At 41.1% G+C, this 19173-nt stretch overlaps 1 protein-coding gene and 1 long non-coding RNA gene across 9 annotated transcripts in view; one reads left to right on the forward strand and one right to left on the reverse strand.

The window, feature by feature from the left end:
• The window catches only part of LOC144042974 (uncharacterized), a 32960-nt gene continuing 13787 nt past the window's right edge, over positions 1–19173 (reverse strand). For 4 of the 7 annotated variants that reach the window (XR_013291030.1, XR_013291028.1, XR_013291031.1 and 1 more), the window contains 5 exons: positions 16373–16470; positions 11283–11394; positions 11024–11202; positions 4662–4803; positions 1–433 (listed from right to left, as the gene is read on the reverse strand). This is a non-coding gene — a long non-coding RNA (uncharacterized LOC144042974). The remainder of the gene's footprint in view (positions 434–4661; positions 4804–11023; positions 11203–11282; positions 11395–16372; positions 16471–19173) is intronic. The other 3 variants (XR_013291032.1, XR_013291033.1, XR_013291034.1) reach the window with 3 other exon arrangements.
• cacnb1 (calcium channel, voltage-dependent, beta 1 subunit) overlaps positions 359–19173 on the forward strand; it is a 36370-nt gene continuing 17555 nt past the window's right edge. Inside the window, exons 1-5 of one of the 2 annotated variants that reach the window (XM_077556117.1) lie at positions 359–616; positions 4680–4766; positions 17146–17265; positions 18249–18371; positions 18441–18577. In XM_077556117.1, coding sequence (XP_077412243.1) covers positions 527–616; positions 4680–4766; positions 17146–17265; positions 18249–18371; positions 18441–18577 — 557 coding nt within the window. In that variant the 5' untranslated portion in view covers positions 359–526. The remainder of the gene's footprint in view (positions 617–4679; positions 4767–17145; positions 17266–18248; positions 18372–18440; positions 18578–19173) is intronic. The other variant, XM_077556116.1, reaches the window with a different exon arrangement.

A 19173-nucleotide genomic window follows, 5' to 3' on the forward strand; every position in this document is an offset into this window, starting at 1 on the left:
GTGTGATCTCCCCCATCAACAGCTGGAGAGAGAAACAACATCAATGTATACAAACACACATACGGGAAGCTAGAACTTCAGGCCTTTGAAATAAAAGCATTCTCTTAAAATTATACAAACAGCATTTGTTTCCATTCTATCCTCCTTTATTCCTTTAAAATGTTATGAAAAAGCATTGTGGGGCGGAGGACCAACCATATTCTTAAAAAACAACAACAACAACAACAACAAAAAACGAAACCATGGGTTTGACTCGCCCGAGCACCAAAAACCCCAAAAAGTCCACACTATATTATTTTGAAGGCGACAACCGGATGTTTATAGGTAGTCTTTCGCGAACTTGGCAGCACGGTGCTTCCTTCCTCCGCTCTCGTCCGCTGGCTCGCAGCAAAGGCAGCTGTTGCCATTCCACTCAGCATCGGCGAGGCGAGCCCTACTGACACGACAAAGATGAGTCCGTGGACACTGACGTAAAACATCTCCCCGCCTAAAAGACATTCTTTGATAAGGGCCAAAAGTTAAATCAATGGTACAGAAAAGTAGTATGTCCAGGACGCCTTCCACCTCGACCCAGGAGATCCAAATGGACATGTTCGACCCCCATCCTCAATCACAGGTAAGAACAAGAGAGGATTAAGGAGAGACAGAGAGAGAGAGAGAGAGAGAAAAAAAAGACATGACAAACAATTAGACTGCACCCGTTTTCTGGCAGCGTATTCAATGTTGCGCGTGTTTTCAAAAACCGATTAACAGGTTGTTTGCCACTTGCACATTAGCTTTCAATGAGCTGATTCGCGAACAAGAAGACTTTCTATGTGAATAAACTTTAATTTTCCTCCCATATATTATAATAGATTATTATGTGTTTTTGCATGTGAGCAGATGGTAATTGATGGTTAATAATCAGCTTTTGTGTACACAGCGGTGTGATAAACGATACAAGGAAGTCCATTGGATGCGACGCAAAGCCACGCCTTTAACTACACACACAACGTTGTGTCATTAGAGAAAGTAGGAGACACATAAGAACACATTTTATCGTAAAGAAAATCATTACAATCTTGCCACTTCATTAGGTAGACCTACACAGACTACTGAGCCGTCCAATCAATAATTGTGCCTCTACAAAGATGATAATGCTCACGTTTGAAGTTGTAATTTAAGTTTAAGTTGTAATTTATTATTGTCCATGTCGTTTCTAATGTTTGAATCAACATATTTTGTTATAAGGTCAACTAGGAGAAACAATTAATAGGAACAATGATACGATATAATAAATGTTTTCATATTTTTACAGAGCAAAAATGATTTGACTGAAATGAGTTTAGCAGCTATGCCAGATGCATAAATATTAATACCAGTTAATAAAATGGAAAATAAAAACTGTGTTTTTCTATTTAATTTTATTTAGTTTAAAATTAATAAAAGCATGGAACATTATCATAAAATTAATTTTAATCATTTTAATGGGGTCCGACCGATACATTTTTTTTTTTTAGGCTGTTGCAGATTCCAATATTTGGCAGAATAAAATTGCGATAACTGATTAATAGGCAGATTGATTAAAAATATATATGATGATTAAAATTAGTTTGGTTTTGTTCCCTTACCACAAACAATAAATACATGAATTATAAGCAAAACACGTGACTGTTTTACATTTGTTTTTGTCCTTTAGTATTTGTTTACCTTCAGCCAATTTCTTTTTTCTTGGGGGATGTTGTTTGAAATGCTTTATCTTTGTTGCATGTTGTAATTGGTAACATAAAAAAAGCCTCATTTGACCTCATTGTATTATTCCTCAAATGAATTTACTTTAGATGAGGGGTCCCCAAGTCCGGTCCTTGAATGCCCCGATGCAGCCTTTTTCCCCATGTCTCCCTCCTCCAACACAGCTGAATCAAATAATCAGGGTCGTTATCGGGCTTCTGCTGAGCTTGATAATGAGCTGATCATTTGATCCAGCTGGGCTGGAGGAGGGATAAATGAAAAACCGGTTGAATAGGAGATCTCCAGGACCAGACTTGAAGACCCTTGCTTTCGATTTGCGCAGGCATAAATAATATTGTGGCAGGTGAGTGTGTCTTTATTTGTTTTTTGCTTCCATGATTTATTTGTGAGTATTGATATTCCTGACTTCTCCATATGGTGTCACTTCACAGCAGCCACTAATAGGCTGCGCCTTTCTTTTTTGGGGGAACTGAGTATGGGAACGGAACATAACACAACACAGCACTGTATATTGTTGTTGTTGGTGAAAAGCGGAACAAACAAACCCACGCTGAGCACGCTCATTGTCTCTCCACATGCAGAAAGAGAAACCATCACAACCAACCATGCCTTCACTCCCACTCCCGCCATCCTCCTCATCCTCTCTGCCCCCTCAAAGTTCTCCATGTACCAGGAAGTTTAAACTTGAGTCTCAACTTGCGTCTGATGCCACTAAAAAAATGTATGTGCTGTAGCTCCACTTTTTGACCTCAGTAATGTCAGTCAGTCTGAGGTCACTAAAACCTAATAGTGCACTTGTTTTTTGACACATAAAGATGCAAAATATGCAGAGTGGTGTCTTGAGTTACAAGTGACTCCACTTAAGAGTTTTTCAAAAATGTTTATTGACACTCCTAGTTGAAGTTTACTGTCACTCTAAACACAAAAAGAATTGAACACAAATGGTGCAGTAATACATGTAGATAGACACTATAACACTACTCCATAGTCAGGTTTCCATCCAAATGTTTCGAAAATTTTATGCAAATTTTGTGAAAATGCGCACAACGGACATACGACTTATACCTGTTTCCATCCGCTCTTCTTTTGTGAATATGCGCCGCGAGATGACTTTGTAGTGACGGAACTTTGGGACAATGGGGAGTTCCAGGTGGGAATGTTGGTTTTGACGGACGGAACGGATGTAGTTTTGTCTTGTTGGCAAAACCTGTTTCCATCGCCAAAAATGCTTCAAAAACCACCCCCTTCAAGCGTAAAAACTTTTTTGCGAATTTTGGGCCTTTTTGCGAATTTCTGGCGTTTCCATTCCATTTCTTTTTCGCAATTCTTGAAAATTCTAATAAAAATAGGTGGATGGTAACCCACCCACTGTCGTATATTCTTTATCCTCTGTGAAGAATGACTATTAGTGCTGTACTGAGGATCTGAGAGGACAATGTACAATGTCTTAAAAATGTGAGCTTTATTTATAATTGTATTTAAATCTGTCATTACTCTACGTTTTATGAAATACAATACTGTATTATGGAATGCTCTTTTTCCTTGTTATAATACACAACAACATAATTTTTTTCGTTGTTTTCTTAAGGAGGCTGTATCATATTAATGCCATTTCCAATCTTTTTAACAGGAAAAGATGTCTAGAGAGTGTTTGAAGCTACGTCGACATCTTATGTCTGATGTGTCAAAAAAAAAAAGAAGTGTTATTGCAATTGATCTTTTGAAGCTCACTGGTCAACATTTGGATTTTAAAGGAGCAACCACTCCCCTTAGCTTGATTCAGGTCGCCGGACAACGATGCATCTACAAAGTTTGCTTTGTGATACCAATCGAGACAACCGAAATTGTAGGAATTACAGTTAATTGTGATACAACTAATCGCATTGATCTGAAGGTATCACCCGGAGCCAGGAAATGAAGTTTGCCCCACCAGGCTTCCACTTGAATAAACACCCCTACTCGCTTCCTCTTTAATTATACACTTCTTTTAATCTGGTGGGACATTTACCAACAAGATGCCCCCTGCGCTTCCTGGTGCTGGCATTTGCCTGCCCTTTTTTTTCCCCCCTCCCCATTGAGAAGGAGCCGCCCCATCGCTACATTGCCTCCGTGGTGCACCCACATGCATTTGTTGACGCTACAAAGCAAGAAACAAATAATAAGTTTGATTTAGTACAGTTGAGTTGTATTTCACATTACATTGCATTCACCTTTGAGAATATTTGTTTATATGCAAATAATGCAATACAATTTAATTGAATCATTATTTAAAGGGGAAGTCAACCCAAAAATGTTTTTTACAATAATATGTTGTATGCGCCCCCACTAGTCTAAAGCACTGCATTTTGATTAATATTGCGTTTGTGGAATATGAATTAAGCAGCAAAATCCTCCCATGTTGCTCCATCTCAGGAGGCGGCCATTTTGCCACTTGCTGTTGACTGAAAATGACATCACAGTTGCCCAGGGCTTACCTCACAAACATAAGCGTAAAATGGCAGCCCCCGAGGAAGATAAAAACGGGTGGATTTCCAGTGTGTGCGTTTTTGTTCTGATGCAACAGCTCTTCTCTTCACACAGGAAGAAAAAGAACAGGCCATCTCAACACAAACGTGATTAGTCGGCATTGCGTAACCATGGCAATGTGGGCACGGTGGGCTTCTAATGTAATGAGCGGCCTCTGCCCAACCCGGATAGAACCCATTTGGCAGGGGTCCGCCAATCTGATTAGAGGGTTGCAACAGAACATGAAAAATGAGGAGTCGCCGCGGCTGCTCGTGAATTATGTGTGTGTGTGTGTTCCCTCTCAGGCTAATGTCGCCTTATCCATGATTCCATCGCGTACAGAGGCCGGGGCTTTTAAAACAATCTGTTAAGATAAATGACTGTGTGGAGGCAAACTTTTATTTTTCTTTCAAACTCACACCCACCCTTCTCACTTTCCGCAGGGCAAGTACGCCAAGAGGAAGAGCCGCTTCAAACGCTCCGATGGAAGCACCTCGTCCGACACCACGTCCAACAGCTTCGTCCGACAGGTAACATTCATCTCGCTTGGCTACTTGGACCCTTATCCTGTTGAGTATCACATCACAGGGTCAAGTAAAAGGGGTTGCACCAAATGTAACAACAGCAAAAACTGCAACTTTGTCTATGGTATAACACTGATCTTAATCTGTGATTGCTTCCTCAACTCACTCAAGACTAGGGACAAAGTACTTAGAGCATCGTGACTGAACTAAAACTAGACCACTTGGACCAAATGTCTTGACTTTTAATGGGTTCTTTGCACAAATCCACTACTTCCTGAACTCAATACCACTCCGTCTTTCATGATTGAACAATCTGATGAATCCGGGTGTGCCTGACCTCAGTAGCCACGACGACAATGGCCAGACACACCTGTCCTGGATTAATCAATTTGTCCACTCATGAAAGACAGGAAATAAAGGAATGGTATTAAGATGTGCAAAGAGCCCATTCAAACTTAGACTTAATTACTTGGACCACGACCAGATGAGTGTTGAGTTGAATTAGATTTTGATAGAATGACCACCGACTAAATCCTAATGACTTGTTTTGGACTAAAAGACTTGAAACTTGCGATAGATTTGGAACAAATGAGCTGGAACTAAGTTTGGCTTTTGACTTGGATGAGATCTTGGGGGGCTTCACTTGGCCCCAAATTACTTTAGACTGGCTTGAGACTTAATTGACTTGGCACAGTGACTTAAGATTCACTGCTTCAGACTTGGGATCAAGGATCAGAAAAAATACAATGTATGACTTTAGACTACTTAGGTGAACTCACTTTGAGGTTTTGTCTGAATGACTAAATCAGGGGTGGCCAAGTTCGGTCCTCGAGAGCCACTATCCAGCCTGTTTTCCATGTTTCTCTCCGCTAACACACCTGATTCATGATCAGGATCGTCGTCAGGCTTCTGCAAAGCTTGCTGATGAGCTGATCATTAGAATCAGCTGCGCTGAAGGAGGAAGACATGGAAAACAGGCTGGATAGTGGCTCTCGAGGACCGAACTTGGCCACCCCTGGACTAAATCATCTTGATTTTGACTTGGGCTAAAGTATTTTGAGCCTGAGGTGGATTTAAACATGGACCATATGATATAAAACCTGCTTTTGACTTGGAATAATTGACCTGGCACCAATATAAACTTACATCAGCTTAAGACATCAAGACAAAAACTTGCATTTGCTTTAAACTGGGGCCTACGTTCCTTAAACTTTGGTCAAATGACCACAGACTTCCTTTAGACTTAGACCAAATGAATCTTCTTTAGACCAAAGAACTAACGACATTGACCGAAGGACTCTGGAGTTCTTTTTAACTAGAACAGAATAACTTAGTACTGATTCTTTATTACTTGATTTAGACAAATTAACTTATGTTGGCTTTAGAATTACTTTTGACCTGCCATAATCGGACTGCATTATTTTGAATTTGGACTTGGCCACACTTTAGATTATGTTTCTTGATTCATCAGACTTGACGCAACGGCTACAGATTTGCTTTAGACTTAGACCACATGATTTTAGGCTGCAAATGAATAGCTCTATACATGTTTTATATTAATTGAACTCAATTGGAGCGTAGGTTGCTTTTAAACCGGGTCAGATTATTTAAATCCCGCTTTTCACTTGGACTAATTTAGCAAATGATTTTAGATGAAATTATTTTGGACTAATTCAGACTTGTTTGGAACTAGAATTAAATGTTGTAAACTTTGGTGTTAGACTTTGATTTGGTGACTTTCTGACAACATAACTTGGAGTCATTTAGTTCGAATTTGATAATACATTGACCAAAGGCCTTGGAATTCAGGTTGGGTTTAGACTTTGATTAGACATTTTAGACCTGGACTGATTTGGACTAATTAACTTGGATATTGACATAGGCTCAAATCGAGTGACCTCATGTGAGCTTTTGGCGCCAAACCAAACTAAGGACTTGAGACTTGAATCGAATGACATGTGAGAGTTGTTCAAATCTTTCATTCTGGTTTATAGCGGGACCTGTTGCTTTGGCATGCACCTGACTCCCTGTCTTTTCATATGGAAAACACCACCACCAAGCTTGTAGGCACCCTATAGGTTGTGTACATTCACTCCATTTTCCATTTCTCTTTGCTCAAAGCCAGGCCCCGTATAGGCTTTACTGTACAGTCTCACACACACCTACGCAAGAGCATACTCATTCAAACACGCACGCACACACACAAAATCAACCGTCGGCGGCGCTGGCTGGTACACCGGGGCTTGGTTTCTATGGCAACCAGGCCACTGAATCTCCCCGTGTGCGAAGCCACAGTGGGATGGAGATGCGAGGGAGACGGTGCTTCGATGGCGCTCTGTTTTTGAGCGTGGGCGCCACCGCGGCCTACGTGTTTGCGTAGCCTCGTTCGCGCGTCAAGTTCAACAAAAATACGATGAAGATGACTGTCTGCCACGAATGCTGCTGATGTGTGCTGCGCTTTCCTGGGCAATGACATACTGTGGATGTGAGGGCATGTGATTTTGTACTACGGATACACCGATGATAGTATAAAACCATTCACATTAATTTATGACTAAGAATCATTTTACTACAAGACATGTACAGTGAATTCAAAGATTTGTTTCTAAATACATGTTTTAAGATAATTGCTAAAAACACGCAAAGACTGAGAAGTCTGTCATACTCAATTGTGATGATACAGTGTAATGTTAAACTGTTTTATACCATTTCAGTTTCCCAGATTTTTTTTCCATAGAAAAAAACGTGCCCCTGTGACACATTTGAGCAACCGGCATGAGTCGCCCCTTCTTCACTACGGTGCAGTCCATAATTTCTACCGCTACTGCATGTAGTTAGCTAGCTAGCTATGCCTACACCCAGGAATTCTGTTTTCAACATTTCAACCCACTTATTGATGAAATTCCATATTTATCATCACGAGCTGACATGTACCACCAACAGCATAGAAGGAAACGAGTTTGAGATCCATTGGTCCATAGAGTTGTACGGTGCTGTTGTCAGTGGTGACACGTGAATCCCAGCAGAGCCCCAGTTGTTGCAAAGTAAGACCAACTGGTAGATCTCCCTGCTTTCACCCTCGCCTGCTGACTGTGTTGTCATCAGCTATGGGTGGCTGCTGATTGGGTCACTGGTTGCCCTCTAGTGGACACAATGGCCATTCATTTAACTAGTGAAAGGACAAGTAATCTATCTGTAATGCCCCTTGAATTATATAAAAAAATAGATCCCGCTTTATTCCTGGGCTTCCGTTTCTGCTAGATTTGAAATCCGAGCTGTAGATTTCATTTCATTTCATTTTTTTCTTTCGACCTCCATTAGAATAAGACCAGATGATATTGGAATTGGACCTGGTATAAATGACTTGAAACTTCAGGGGGTTTTGGAGCTGGACTAAAGACCTGCTTTAGACAGCACCCAAAAAGTTTTGGACTTGGACAACTTGACTTAAGACTCGAAATTGAAATAACTTTATATTTGATTAGATGATTTGATTTACATCTGCTAAATGACTTGGTACTTGCATTAGGCTTTTGACTTGGGCCTAATAACTTAAGACGGGCATTAGATTTGGGCCAAAAAATAAAAGATTTGCTCTAGACTTGTTAAAAACTGCTTAGAACCAGAGCTAGGTTTAAACCTGGACAAAATGGCTTTTGACCTGCTTTAGACCTGATGTTTTAGTCCAGATGATTTAGGATTTGAAATTGAACAATGACCACTTGCTTTAAACAAAGGACTTTTAATTTGTTCTGGGATTTTGATTTCTTAAGTTAAGACCTATCCGAGACCTGGATTTAGGTCTAATGTCTGAAGACTTGATCTAGGGATTAAGAGTTGGATTTAGATTGGGACAGTAAGATTTAGGAGTTTTATCACGTCTTTGTCAGAAGTTTAGACAAAATTACTTTTGACCCGAGATGAACGTTGATTTGGGTGATTGGTGATCGGCCGATCCGTTAAAATAGAATCAGTCTTGTCAACCGAACGCATCTCCCTCCGCAGATGTCTGAAAAAATCCGCCACTGTCCTCTTCTGCTGTGAGATGACTAATAGGCTTTTCTTTTTGTATTGTTTCACGGGTGCTGTTCAATGTTTTACAGCAAAACAAGATTGGAACATAGAAGGTGTATGCTGTTGGTTATGGAACAAATCAGGATCATCAGAAATCAGGATCGTCAAGTCGGACTTTTTAAAGATGGAGGATCGGTGATTGGTCCAAAAAATTGTGATCGGTGCACCCCTAGTTAAGACCTGCTTTAAATGACTTGGGGCACACTTTGGACTGCGGTAAATGGCTTGGATTTACAACTTGCAACTAAAGACTCAAGACTTGAGCCATATGACTTTTGAGTTGTAACAGGTGACTATGGATTGTGACCACAAAAAAATCTATTAGATCAACTACTTTTTAGAATTGTTTCAGATTCAAACCAAATGTCTCCAGATTTGAACCAATGGTCTTTAGTCTCTTATTTGTGGAATTTGTCTGCAGCCAGTTGTTTCAAAGTGGTCCTGGACAGAATTCTGTGTGTCCATAAGAGATCATCAGCAGCAGAGTGAGTGAGTGAGTGAGTGAGTGAGCTGCAGGGGGGAGGGGGGTTTCCCTGGGCGCTGCCCCATCCCATCCAACGTCAGCTGGGGCATTGGATGGCTGACGGCTGCATACCAAGCCTCCTCCTTGGCCTCAGCGCACTTACGTCCCTGTTCCTGCCGGGCCCGCGGCTAAATATATTTCCCCAGTTTGCAAATGTAGCACAAGTCCTGCAACCCGACCCCCGTCCCACTGGCTCCAGTTCCCTTCCTTTACACAAGGGTCACGTTCCTTTGGGTTGTGGAGGTATACGGGCGAGTGCGGTGGGGTGGGCGCAAAGGGGCTGGAGGTTAAGAGAACGTCTCCTGGTTTTTCTCACACACACTGCACTTTTTTTCTGGATTTCTCTGCTCATGTACACTTGTCAAGCTAACACACACACACTAGTTGCCACTTCACACACACACACACACACACAAGGTCTGTGGACTCCGGCACTGCCCCCCCACCCCCCTGGGTCGGCCGTGGTGAGGAGAGTGTGGCAAAGGAGGCATGGAGAGGACTGAGCGGATTCAGCGGCCCGCCGTGGTAAGAAGAATGTTGTAGAATTTTCGGAAGCAATTTGTTGGACTAACAGCGTGTGTGCGCCCAGGCCTTGGCGGGTGCCTTTTTTGCTCTGATATGTAGCAACTCGGGTTGGAAATATTAATTTGCCCCCCTACGTCCTAATGGCACCGTAACTCTGGGTCAGCGGCTTGCTTTGTAATTCCATTTTGGGTGTACCACAGCTGCTGGGACGGCTCTGTGTTTTTAATTTAGACTTCCAGTCGCAATGGTTGTGTCTAGTGCTATGCGCACTGGCCAGTCAGCCTTCCGGCTCGGCACTGTGGCCATTTCATGGGGAGACTTTCCACTTTGTTTATGTATCGATCCAACCAATCTGGATGTTGATGGTGATTTTTTGGGGGGAAACTTCAGTCATTTGTGATAAAAGCATCATAAACTAAACCGATTAAATTATTCATTCAATGCATTTTACATTGAATTTATATTCATAGACTGAATGGTCTATATTTTATTTATTTTAATAACACAATTAATTTAAGATCAGTATGCAATCTAATATTATTTTCCTACAAATCTTGAATTACAAAAATATATACTTGATAAATGTCATGTCAAAGTAATTAGTCATACACTTTCACAATTACGTAATCTTCCTACTTTGCAAGATGAATTTGTTCGTTTCTTCAATGACAATTGGATGTTACAGATTCAGTTGATGTTGTATTTGCTTTAAAACACGAATGAAATTACACTTTTACAACTAACAACTTAAATCACTTTCTATTGTGCTTTAATAATGGCTTTATACATTGCATTTGCTTTATGAATTCTTTATATCTGTAATTTTTTTCTGAGATACTGTAGCTGCATCCAAAATTGTGCAGAAGAAATAATGCCCAGTTTTTATTGACACTGTCAGAGAGGTATTAATTTAGAAATAATTCTATTATTATTCTATTGTGTGGTGTGCAACTACAGTATACTGCATCATTCAAGAGCAGTTTGTAATAGTTTGTAACCTTATTTGCCTTTTGGATACAACTTTTTAAACATTACATGGTAAATAGTAGATGTTTGCAAAGAAGTGGCAAATGAAATTATATTTTCATATTTATAGCATTCTCATGGAAAAAAAGGAAACAAACTTGAACACATGACTCACATCTCCAGTGACCTCCAAACCCTTCAGACTTGGTTGCCATGGCACCGTTGTGACAGAGCAAATAAAGATGGCTGCTCTCAGCCGCTCTTCTTGTGTTTTAGACGTGATTCGTTTTTGTCGGTTGCTTTTTTTCCCTCGTGTGGCATCCAGGCACTCCAGTCTTGCCATTCAGACCACTTCTAAGCACAAAACAAAGAGGTCATTCAGGTTGTTTTTACTTTAGAATTCTTTGCTCTTGAATATCATGGCAGAAAATTACCCTACGTGGGTGTTTGCGTTCAGTTGCTATCATCATCATCTCTATGGACGACTGTCTTGTGTTAAAACCATGCATCATGTACCTCTCTGCTGGCATTCATTTTTGGACTGTACTGTACAGAAAACAGAATTAAAGATGACTAACATCAATTCGTAATTGAGTTGCTTGAGATTTATACCAAACATCATCAGACTCGGACTAAATGACTGTTTCAGACTTTGATTGCATGATTGTTAATATTGATAATGATAAATGACTTCAAACTTAAAGCTGGAGCTCGAAGACCAAGACTAAATGACTTCATAGTTGCATTAGACTTGGGCCACTCAACTTAGTGTATGACTGTAAGCTGTAAAAAGCAAAAGCTGTATTACCCGGACTATGGAAATGACTGAAGGTTTGCCTTTAAGCCAAATTACATTGACTGGACTAAATGATGCTACATTTTGACCAAATGTTTTTAACTTGACTTGGTGTCTTAGGACAGGGGTGGGGAAACCTGGTCTTCAAGGGCCGGAGTCCTGCAGGTTTTGGATGTTTCCCTTCTCCAACGCAGCTGATATATGATCAGCTCATCAGCAATGCTTTGTATAAGCCTGATAACGATTCTGTTGATTGGAATCAGCTTGTGTTGGAAGAGGGAAACCTGCAAAACCTGTATGACTTCGGCCCTCGAGGACCAAATTTTCCCACCCCTGTTTAAGGACTTGCTTTAGACCAGGGATCACCAACTCTGGTCCTAGAAGGTACCTATCCAGCATGTGTTGGATGTTTCCCTCCTTGAACGCACCTAATTCAAACGATCAGGATCGTTATCATGCTTCTTTAGAGCTTGCTGATGAGCTGATTATAGGAATCAGGTGTGTTGGAGGATTGAAACATCCAAAACATGCTGGATTGGTGCACTCGAGGACCGGAGTTGGTGACCCCTGCTTTAGATTCACACCAAAAGCCTCCAGATTGGGATTAAATTACTTTAGTCTTGGACCTAATGCCTCCAAACTAACTTCCATCCATCCATTTTCTTTTTTACCGCTTGTCCTCACAAGGGTCGCGGGGGTTGCTGGAGCCTATCCCAGCTGGCTTCGGGCAGTAGGCGGGGTACACCCTGAACTGGTTGCCAGTCAATTGCAGGGCACACAGAGACAAACAATCATACTCACAATCACACCTATGGACAATTTGGAGTGTCCAATCAACCTGCCATGCATGTTTTTTGGAATGTGGGAGGAAACCGGAGTACCCGGAGAAAACCCACGCAAGCACGGGGAGAACATGCAAACTCCACCCAGGAAGGGCGAAGCCCGGATCCAAACTAACTTTGGACGTAATATAAGACTGCAAGATCAAAAACCGTAAGACTTGGACTAAATGACATACAACTTTAACTGGACTGACTGCAATGCCAGGAGCCTTCAAATTGGACCTCATGATTTAGATTTGGGATAAATTATGATAACTTGGATTTGGGCCAAAAGCTTTGAGACTTGGATTAAATAAATTTAGGTCTGGATCGCATGCCTTCGGACTTGCTTAAAACGGACCAAATTACTTAAGACTTGAAACATGGACTAAAAGACTATAGACCTGCTCTAGACTTGGATTCCTTCTTTTGGGCTTGTCCAGACCAGAAATAAGACAATCACTTGGCTTTATAACCCAGTTTGCAGACTGCCTGGTACCTTAAACTCTGTAACGTATTTTGTACAAGAAGGAAACAAATATTTAGCGATGTAGAGATCTATAGAGGAGAATTTGGGAGGTTCCTTGGCACTGCCTCATCTTGTCCCCTTTAGTCTTTCAATCCAATCAATCTCTTCAGGTTCCGGAGAAAGCGCCCATGGGTACCCTCATTAGCCAAAGCCCTAGTCCATTTGCCACCGTGCCCTCTCTGCTGAGCCTGGCTGTCTCCCTCCCCCACTCAGTTATTCAATATCACTGCTAAGAAGGTGCGAATGCATCACAATGCACGCAACTCGTCTGACAGAGCACCTCCCCTTTTCACCATTCTCTGGATTATTCCCACTATGTTAATGTTCAAGGCCATTAAAGCAGATTTAGTGTGATCGTTTATTTCAAACACATTCAAATTCATCCACCACCATCCTCAAGTTTCTCATCTCCTCCTCCACACGGATGCAGCTGAGGTGGTTACTATGACACCGTGGGGGTCTCAAGCCTGGCGGTGGCCAATGGCAAGGCAGTTCAGCTGTCACGTGACCCACAGCTATTTTGAACAGGGAGCTGTATGCGACGTGAAGCAAGCGGCTAAATTAGAGACACAGCCCCAGTGACATGAGGGTGAGAAGACGAAAGGGGGAGAGAGAAGAAGATTTAACGTCTGATTGGTTGATTTGAGTTCCTGGAGGCTTTTGTTGTTTTGTATCCAATAGAGTTTCTCATTTCTCTAGGCACCCCGGATACCTCCCACGTCTCAAAAACATGCAAATTAGGTTAATTGAAAACTCAAAATTGTCCATAGCTGTGCATGTGATTTCTTTTTTTTTTTTAGTTCCCCAATATTTAAAAAAAAATTGTTTTAACTTTTTGGGAAGCGATGGATAGGAGAGTTAATGTTTATCAGCTTTTTTTTTAAGTGGGGTGGGGGGCTGTGGGGGTAAAAAATTATTTGATGTTTTTCTTTTCTCAACTGCATTTCAGTGGGCATCATTTACAGTATATGCATATTTTTACTATTCATATACTGGGCCGATCACTATCCTACTATCCTTAGTACTTTACTTGTCAATTACATTTTTCAATGGGTGGCTTAGGGTCTAATGCTGCTCCATTGGAAATGTCAAACTTAGAAACAACTTAAGTGACAAACAATCACCAGTAGATGGCAGCAATGCATCATTGATATGAGATCAGGCCAGTTTCTGAGTCAGCTGGGAGAAACTGATGCAATTTGTTCAACGTACCTTTGTTCTACTGTTGAAAATAAAAGAACAGGAAAAGGAAGAATAAGAATAAGTGAGTCTTTCTTTTGGTAGATTTGGTGTGTGTATATATATATATATAATAATTTACCAGAATATCCTGGGTGTCTTGAAAAAGTCAAAATGTTCTAAAATAGCTGGCAGTGTTTCATGAAGTGATCTTGAAGTTATTGCTTTAGAATATGGATGGAGGGACAGCAGCCTCTTTTTTTTTTTTTTTGTTACACGACTCAACAAGCTGCATGACTCAAACATTTGTCAGTTATTTCAGACGTCATCCCAGGGCCTTTTATTTTGGTCCGAGGTCAGCCATTAGAATCTGCGTTGAACTTCCCGTATGGTCGGGATGCTCCCAGAGGATGAGTCAGAGCTGGTCAGCGGGGGCGGCTGGTGCCATCCTCATTACATGCGCCGAGATGCAACAGGAAGTGGGGGCAGTGTGTGGCTAAGCATGTATGTGTGGAGGAACACCGGGAGTTAGCGAGGGTGCCGTCGCCCCGGCAACAGGGAGTGTCTACATGCGAGTCTGCCGAGCAGTACAATGCGACAGGTGGCTGAGCCACAATCAACACTCTGGTGTTTCTCGTTTGGTTGGGAATTGCACAAAGAGAGACGAGGATAGTCATGAAAGGCAGCGCGGGACATCAAACACACACACATGCGAAAGCACTCCTCACACACACATTGTTGTTTTTGCCTCCTATAGCATCCCCAAATCATCCAGTAACCAAATCCTCAAAGCTGCCAATACAATAACTTGTTTGGACTCGGATCCCATTCCTCATTATAATAATAATGCTTTTACACTCAGGCCTTACACAGACATACAGAAATCCATTCCACACTTAATAGTATGTGCACATGCAAAAAGCATGTCAGGTGCTTGTTTCTTTCCAGTGCCTAGTCCCAAATACAGTTGGTGCCATATTATGAGTTGAAGTTGTTCTGAGACTGTGACCACAATTGCCATAAATCAGATCCATCTTCCCCATTGAAATGAATCAAAGTGCCATTAATTCATTGCAAGCCCCCAGCCCACCTCCTCAACGTACTCAATTTTGGGGGTGAGGTTTTTAATAAAGAAAAGTAGCACATTATTGTAAATAAGTATAAAACATTACAAAACAGTAGAAGATTTTGTAAAGAAATAAACTGCATTGTACAGCGTCTGTGATTTTTTGTTTCATTACACCTTACAAAACCAGTTTATTCATTATTCATTAATTTTTATTATGTTTATATGTTTATTTTTTTTACAATACAATAATATTTCTCTTTATTAATTTTTGTGTTGTTTTTATTATTTTATTTATTTATTTTTGTTAGTTGAGGCAGAACAAAGGAATTTAAATTCATTTCAATTGTATACAAATTTTGTAAACCCCGCTCCATTGTGGGTTCAGGGTAGGTGTCCTGTTATTTAGCGGATTAAATTTTCCAGTCATAACAAAATGTTGTTACTTATTTTGGTATTTAAATCCACTCTTAACCAATAGGTGGCAGCACATGATTGTGTGCTGTGTGAATTTGAAAGGAGTAGAGAAGACAGGAAGTGTTTCAAGAGAAGCCTCATTTTTGCTGAAGAGATTAGAGAGAGATTATTGAACATTGCAATCCTCTATCATCCTGCGTTTTACGTCTACAGAAAGCATTGGCTGGTTTTTATCATGTATGTTTGGACATGATTATTGATGTATATTGTGAGATAAGTTAAGTATGTTAGTTTTTGAAGAAAGGGGATTCCGGGATCGGTACATGTCATTGTTTTTTTAATATCCAGTGCTCTTCTTGCTCTCTCCGTGTTTGTATTATTTTTTGTTTGTTTAAAGACCTTAAAAAATAAGTGCCGTAAAGGCTATAAAAACATCCCGAGGGCTATTTCGATATTGTGGATTTCACTTTTTGCGGAGGTAGTCTGATAGGTGTAGATGCAGATTAAGATTAATGTATGGTCACGACACAGCACAAATTAAAGTCGAAATTCAAAGTAGCACAGTATCGACCTGAAAACACGGACCTAATCGAACATCATTGTGGTCATAGCATTGAAGATGGCATTTCAAATATGACACGTGTGGATGACTTGCCGGCAGGGAATTTGTTCATTGTGGTTACATATGGCTTATGTCATCTTTTGTGCGCTCTCACCTCTATTTTGGAGGCCCACACCTCATGACTCACTTGTTCTGCTTGGCGCACTCAGCTGTCGGCGCTCTTGTCAGCACCACCTACAAAGCACTGGGGGCCTAAAAAGAAAAAGAAAAAAAAGAAAAACAATGAGTTGCGTTATATAAATTAGACTCTTAAACACAGCATAGTAGAAGTTCACGCTGCAGCAGAAGTGGGTCGACACGTTCGGAGTGGGATGGGTGTCTGCATATGGTCAGTGGCGGGGAGTCAAGTTACCCTGCATGAAAAATATGCACTCACTGGTCACTTCATTAGGCACACCTAAACAATTATTATGTTGACATATACTGAGTATGTATGATTTTTTTTAAAAACAAATAATTTGGATTGCACTTATTGAGATGGGTTTTTAATATTTAGTTTCCCCTACATAACTGAGAATTATTTATTATTTATTTATTATTTTCTTGATACAGCTCTTGTATTGGCTTTCAGCAGAGTGTGCAGGTCTACGTAATGAAATGGCTAGTCCTTGGGCCATTATGTGTATATGTGTGTGTAGTAATGGTGTGTACCTGATGGCTTATCTGCATGGTTGACTCTACCTTTTGTTGTGCGGACAAAGCACCTCAAATTACAGTGGGCCAGCTTTCAGTTGTTAATATGAGCGACGATGTAGGCCACGTAGTGTTCTCGACATGGACGTACAAATAGGCAGGAGACTGGAAAAGATGGCCAAAGTGCAAAAGAGCACACGGAACGTCCCTCACACTCTTATGCTTGTGCGCCAGGGCTCGGCCGACTCCTACACGAGCCGGCCGTCGGACTCTGATGTGTCCCTGGAGGAGGATCCCGAGGCCCTGAGGAAGGAGGCGGATAGGCAGGCCCTCGCCACGCTCGAGAAAGCAAAGGTCAGTAGTCCGCTTGACTTTTAATCTTTACTCGGCTTCTACTCTTTACATTTGTCGAAAATTGATGTGTTACCTTTTTCAGCATTCGCTGAGGATGACACGTTGTAACACAGATTACAATTGAGTTAAGGGAAAACTATATCATTTGAAGATTTTTTTTTGCTATTTCGCCGGGTTATCAAAACCGACTAGTGTACTGTATGTAAAAATTCATTTGTGCTTTTTACTTTTCTAGTTAAGAATAGGGCCTGACCAATTAATTAGCCGATATTAGCTCTTTTAATGATTTGACATTTAAACCCCCCCCCCCCAAAAAAAAGGCAAAAAATATTAAATTCCAAAGTTAAAGGTGCATTGTGCCATTTAAAAAGGTAATATTAAAGCTTTTTCTAGATCATGTATGCCCCACCAATGCCCAGATGAGTACAAATAACCCTGACTGTTTTACTCTGACTGCACCCATCATTTTTTATCTTCCCTTTATAGTAGAGTGTGCGGACCCTCACACTCCACAGTTTGTTTGGGGAGTGGAGGGGCGGAGTTTTTCTGACCTCATTTGAAGTCATGTCTTCGTTTGCCAACTGTGGACGTACTCGCACGTGCACCCTAAACAAGTCTGACACAGATTCTGCAGTTACGCTTTGGGCCAGAGGTGGCAGTCGTGAGCAAAAAAGTGACAAACTGCACAAAGATCCTTTAAACAGTCAAACATTCTGCATGTAATTCATTGCTTTATTGTTTTTTGTAAGCGTTAGGGGACCAAAAAAGGTTATTCATTATGTATTTAAATTTAATCAACTGATTAATTGGTTATCAGAATTTTATTTTGCCAAATGTCGGAATTGGCATCAATCTTAAAAATACTCCATATTATTCAGGTCCTATTTCAGAATCTACTTACATATAGAGTGTGAGTACTTTTGCCACCTTGGCCATTCTGTGTACGTCTGTGCAATTGTTGAACGCTTCTTATTTTCGTCCAGACCAAACCGGTTGCGTTTGCCGTGCGGACAAACGTGGGCTACAACCCGGGCCCCAGCGACGACGTTCCTGTGCAAGGCATGGCCATATCTTTCGAAGCCAAAGACTTCCTTCACATCAAAGAGGTTTGTTTGCACCATCCTGTGGAGGGGGATCGTCTAGTAATGCCTGGCTGGCTGTTTTTACGCATGCAGAAATACAACAACGATTGGTGGATCGGGCGTCTGGTCAAGGAGGGCTGTGAGGTGGGCTTCATCCCGAGCCCGGTCAAGCTGGAGAACACCCGGCTTCTACAGGAGCAGAGAATGAGGCAGAACCGACTCAGCTCCAGGTCAGCATTAGCAAAAATATACCAAAAAATACATGGTGAATTTATGTTCCAGACCCACTTGCAATTCTGTAATAGAGAGTCATTGATAGATAAATAAATGATACCGTTTTCCTGCTCCCACACACTGGGTTATTAGCTAGCACATTGGGTTGAGGATTTGACCTGACACATTGGGTCAATGTTTTTGCTCCAACAAGGGGGTAAAAACTACCCATACTAATGAGTTGATGAGCTGCAACGAAACAGGATACCAGGATATCAGTATAGCTATGGTTAAAGGTGATACTAATTTGAATTACTAGCAACATTTCCTAAGAAGCTATCGTAAATCTGCCTAAAACCTCTGGTGGTGGGAATTTAATCCACTGGGCTGGTGCTTTTACACTCTGTGACAAGGTGCTCTAAAGTGGCCATGCCAACTTGAAACCCCAGTTCATACATTGGCTGTCGAGTCGGACTTTCTGCCCAACATATTACAGCAAAATGTTACACTGAAGGCAACACAGCTTTAAATTCGGACTTGCCTGTCTGACTGTGTCTGCAAAACACCAAAAAATGGTCGTTAAAGCTATTGTATGTCCTTTTGTTCACTCTTA

The sequence above is a fragment of the Vanacampus margaritifer genome, chromosome 2, assembly GCF_051991255.1.
Source record: "Vanacampus margaritifer isolate UIUO_Vmar chromosome 2, RoL_Vmar_1.0, whole genome shotgun sequence".
NCBI lineage: Eukaryota > Metazoa > Chordata > Actinopteri > Syngnathiformes > Syngnathidae > Vanacampus > Vanacampus margaritifer.